At 50.8% G+C, this 4,742-nt stretch overlaps 1 protein-coding gene across 1 annotated transcript; it reads right to left on the reverse strand.

Annotated features, from left to right (window-relative positions):
* Positions 1-223: 223 nt before the first annotated feature.
* Positions 224-4,490, reverse strand: cyp26c1 (cytochrome P450, family 26, subfamily C, polypeptide 1). Its single transcript, XM_069177175.1, has 6 exons — positions 4,284-4,490; positions 2,969-3,193; positions 2,548-2,823; positions 2,297-2,455; positions 1,555-1,977; positions 224-1,155 (listed from the first exon to the last, which is right to left on the reverse strand). The coding sequence occupies exons 1-6, from the start codon at positions 4,488-4,490 to the stop codon at positions 811-813; spliced, it is 1,635 nt and encodes a 544-aa protein (XP_069033276.1). The 3' UTR covers positions 224-810.
* Positions 4,491-4,742: the final 252 nt, after the last annotated feature.

Here is a 4,742-nt window from a genome sequence, read left to right on the forward strand (position 1 = left end):
TATATATATATATATAGAGAGAGAGAGAGAGAGAGAGAGAGAGAGAGCGAGAACATTCATGTTTAAAAGAACAGAACTCGTTGGATGTTTCGGTCGAACCAACTTGTGAAAAAATCAAGTTTACGTTCCGCTGAAAAAAAAGAAAAACGTTCCCTGCTGCACGAGTCCGGTCGTCTCGTTTTCACTTCGTACTGAATGAACGTGTTCTTTTGCATTCGTTGCAGGTGAAGTCTGTGAAACGTTTCCCGACATTTAAGTAAAAGAAAACTTCTCCTGACCAGCTGGTTCTGCAGAGAACATATTGTGAAGTTAGTGATGCACATAAAAAGCACCAGAACCAAATGCATGACATTTGGATGTCTGCAGAGACTGACAGGTGTCAGCGGAGAGGAATCTGAAATCAGTGAAATCACACCGAGCTGAACACCAGCCGAGAAACCAGCTGCAGATCTCTGATAGATGTTTCAATAACTTAAAATGTGTGTTTTCATAGTCTTTCAACGACAGTGTGTTTTGCCGTTGAGGCGGATCTTCTGTTTGATGAGCAGATAAAAAAAAAGTATTTTTTTTCTCTCCTCGATGCATCAATAAGTTAAAGTTCACCTGCAGGACAGCGAGAACCTGTTTGACCGAATTAAATATGAACTTGTGCTACAACAGAAGGAGGTTCGGATCAGATAAGTGATGAAGTGCCGTCGACCCGTCCAGGTCCGACAGAGCTGCAGCGTCGGGACCGTGAGGACGTGGCGTCTCCGTCCTCGGAGAGTTTCCTGCTTCGTGGGTGAGTGTTTCTGGAAGTCTGTTTTGCCTCTACAGCGGGTGCTTGTAGCTGAAACGGACGTGCAGCCCGTTCACCGGGTGAACGATCGGCACCGTCTGCATCTTGGGAAAGTTCTCCGTGGCCAAGGTCCATCTGCACGTCCCGATCAGCTCCACGGCGAGAGTCTTTAGGATGACCTGAGCCAGCTCTTTCCCCACGCAGCTCCGCACGCCGCCGCCGAACGGCACGTAGCTGAACCGGGCGGCGCGGCTCTCCTCGCGGTCCGGGCCGAACCGGTCCGGGTCGAACAGCTCCGGGCTTTGGAAGGCCGCCGCCGTCTCGTGCGTGTCCCGGATGCTGTACATCACGCTCCAGCCTTTGGGGATCTGGTAGCCCTGAGAACGGAGGAAGGACCGTCAACACATAGAAGAAGGTCGGGGCATTTTTTGTGTATATTTCTGATTCAAAAAAAATATGCACGTACACAAACATGCAAAACATTATTATTATTTAAAAATGCAGATCAAACATTGGTGGAATAAGCTTCTCCTGGGTTTTAAAGGGACATGAGACTTTGATTGGTTTCTTTTATGTTAAAACACCTCTGACTGATGAAGACTCAGTCCGACCTCTTTCTACCGTGGAACTCAGATTATCTGCCGTTAAACTTGTAAAAGTAGATTTAGACCTAAATGAACTTCCACTTTAGATGATCTGCTTACGTCTTTAAAAAGAAAAAAGAGCCAAACAGCACCAGACAAAAAGACATCTCGCTACCGGAGACTCGAACTCACGTCTAACTCGAAGGTCTGCAGGGCGGTCCGGTAACCCCCGGAGACGGGCGGCAGGAAGCGGAGCACCTCTTTCACCACACAGTCCAGGTAGCGCAGCTGACTCAGCTTGTCCAGACTCAGCTGTGGGATGTGAGAGCGGGACGGCGGAGACCCGGCTTCATCGCTCCGACTCGGACTCCCCGTGTTCAGCAGGAGGGTCGTCTCCGCGGCGGCGGCGGCGGCGGCGGCGGCGGCGGCATCCTCTTCTGTTTCCGTGGCGACGCACGCCAACGGGCCGTGAGACTCGTAGCCGAGGTCCTCGGCCTCCAGCTCCACCCGAGCCCTCTCCACCACCGCCGGGTGGCGAAGCAGCTGCAGCACCAGCGACGTGGAGGCGCTGGCTGTGGTGGAGTGGGCGGCGAAGATCAGCTCCACCGCCGTCTCCTGCAGGGACGGAGGAGGACACCTGGACTTAATGTCACCTGGAGTTACTGGCACGTATTCAAATATTAAACATCGATGATCAACTGAAGGAAATATTCTGCAAAAACAAGAGAAAAACTACGATTTTGAATGAAGCCCAAAATAAATCTCTCGTCACTGAGCAGAGAGCTCTAAAAACATGTGGACCTGGATTCCAGAGGAACCAGCTGATCTGACAGGAACACAGATCCACTCTTATTTTGAGAGCTTCCTGTCTGTCAACGTGGTCTGAATTGAAGGTTCGGTGTGTTTGTGGTCTCGTCCGCACGCCGTCCGCTACCTTGAGCTCCTGGATGCTGAGCTCCCGGCCCGCCTCCTTGGCGCTGGACAGCATGTAGTCGAAGGCGTCGTGGTATTCGTCCTCCGCCTGCTGCCGCTCCATCTTCTCCTCGATGATTTTCTCCATGTTGGTGTGGAGTATCTCTCTGGCTTTTATCCCCTGGACAGACCGCGGACACGTCGCCGGTTAGTTTGTGCTGCAGAATCAAAGATCTAAACGTGACCTCCGTCCTCCGTTTCTCGTCCTCTCACCTTTCGCAGGCCGCTGAGCGGAGCGTCGACGGGCAGCGAGAACAGGTTGTTCATCAGCTGCTCGAAGATCCGAGCCAGGTAGACGACGCGCTCGTCCTCCAGCCGCAGACCGAGCAGGACCCGCACAGCCACCCGGAACGTCAGCGCCTTGGCGGCGGCGTACACGTCCACGGCGCCGGGCTCAGAGCACCACTTGGCGATCTCGGACTTGACGACGTCCTGCAGCCGCGGCAGGTAGGACTCCAGAGCGCCGCGGCTGAACACCTTCGCCAGGATCTTCAAAGGGTTCAGGAAAACAAAGGAGAGCCGTAAAAAGTTATGACCTGGTACACGGCAGTCAACACTCACTGGAGAGGAGAGATGGAGGGCGGAGGAGGGAGAGGAGGAGGGGGGGAGGGAAGAGGAGGAAGCGGCGTCTCACCTTCCTCTTCCTCTTGTGCAGGTCTCCGATGGAGTTGACCAGCGTGTTGGGCCCCAGGATGATGCGGGTGCTCTGGGGCCACTGGGTGCACACCAGGCTGTGCTCGCCCAGCAGGATCTTACGGATGTTCTCGGCGCCCGTCACCCGGACGACGGGCTTCCCCAGGAGGTGTGTCTTAAACACGTTGCCGTGGCGCTCTCTGCGCGAGATGTGGAAGTTGGAGCCCTGCGGACGGAAAAATGGAAAATTAGGATTTAAAAAGTTTAGATTTATAGTTTGGATTTAAGAAGTTCAGATTTTAAAAGTTTGAAGTCAGACTAGAAAATTCATTTGAACAATTAAACCAGAAATTTAAAAGTGCATTTTCCATATTTTTTTTTAAAAATATTTTATGAATATATACTCTTCAAACATCAACCTGATCCAGTTTGTTAGTTTACTGAGGACGATAGTTTAAAAAATAGTTCAGTATACTGTATATAATAAATATATAATACATAGTTAGTTATTTGATTTATTTAAGATTTCATCACTTTATAAACGAGGACATTTTTACTTTTTTTTTTTTTTTTTTTTTTCATTTTCTGCAGCCTTTAGTGCAATTTATTAATTTTTTATGTCATTTAAGCACCTAATTATTGCCACAATTGACCGATGTTCATTCTCAGTGTTCAGATGCAGATGTGGAATTTTAAAAATACTTTATTACATATGTTTGTATATTCAGCGAGTTTTTATCAGGTAAAAAGCAGCAGATTAATGAACACAAATTAACTTACAGGTGTAAAGAAAACTGAAATGTTCCTGCTTTCTTACTTCCTTACTGTGTTAATATCAACACATCCTGCTCAGCTGAAGTGTTCAACTTGGTTTGAGAGATTAAAATGAGGTGAAAAAGGCCCGCGTGCAGAGAGGATGTCTGCAGCAGACACGTGAAGGGATGAGAGCGGACATTCCTGGCGGAGGGAGGGAAACGCAGAGCTGCGACAATTGAACAGAAAACGTCTGTTTTTGCTCCCAGAGAAGGAATTAACGCACCGAGAGCATCAAGTCCGCACACGTCGCATTAACAACACAACTCAGCCTGCACAAGAATCCGAGCGAGCCTCTCCGAGCCTCCCGCCTTTCCATAAACATCATCAATAATGGCATTATTAAAACTTCCTGAGGGTTATACATCCTTATTATTAATAAGTCAGAAAGTGAAGGATGGAAAGCAGATGAGAAAAAAAAAAGGATCCACACACACACAAACACACAAACACACAAACACGCGCGCGCGGGGAAATACCCCCAAGAAAAGGTCCGGACTCACCTGGAAGAGCCAGTGGAAGGTCTCCCCGACCAGCGGCCAGCCCATCGAGCCCCTCGGCAGCGGCAGGCTGCTCTCCTTGTCCCGGGTCAGACTCCAGCGGAGGCTCCACAGCTGCCGGGTCAGCACCAGCAGCAGCACCGCTGACAGGACCGAGGTGAGCGCGGTGACCAGGGCCGACAGCACCCCGAACTGGGCCAGGGGCAACATCTCCTGCGAGCCGGTCCGCCTCCCAGCATGCACCTGCGTCCGTCGTCTGAAAAACGGGTGTCCGGCGGCGGCGGCAGCAGCAGCAGCGCGTAAAAGCTTCTCCCGTCCGGCTGTGGTGTGCTCCCCTCTCCTCCTCCTCCTCCTCCTCTGTCCTCTGGGCTCCTGTGGGATCTGTGTGAAGAGGGATCAGGGCGTGTTAGCTCGGACTGAGATGTTCGACCTCTGCTGCAGAAAAAAACCAAAACAAGGAGG

This window comes from Embiotoca jacksoni, unplaced genomic scaffold (assembly GCF_022577435.1).
Source record: "Embiotoca jacksoni isolate LCO1_2020_lvr unplaced genomic scaffold, fEmbJac1.0.p SCAF_70, whole genome shotgun sequence".
NCBI lineage: Eukaryota > Metazoa > Chordata > Actinopteri > Embiotocidae > Embiotoca > Embiotoca jacksoni.

Excerpts from the sequence above, each read along its gene's own strand:
- cyp26c1 (XM_069177175.1), bottom strand. The coding sequence starts at position 4,490 with ATGTTGCCCCTGGCCCAGTTCGGGGTGCTGTCGGCCCTGGTCACCGCG. Across the intron at positions 2,456-2,547 it reads CGCTCAGCGGCCTGCGAAAG|GGGATAAAAGCCAGAGAGAT; the intron begins GTGAGAGGACGA and ends CGGTCTGTCCAG. Across the intron at positions 1,978-2,296 it reads TCAGCATCCAGGAGCTCAAG|GAGACGGCGGTGGAGCTGAT; the intron begins GTAGCGGACGGC and ends CCGTCCCTGCAG.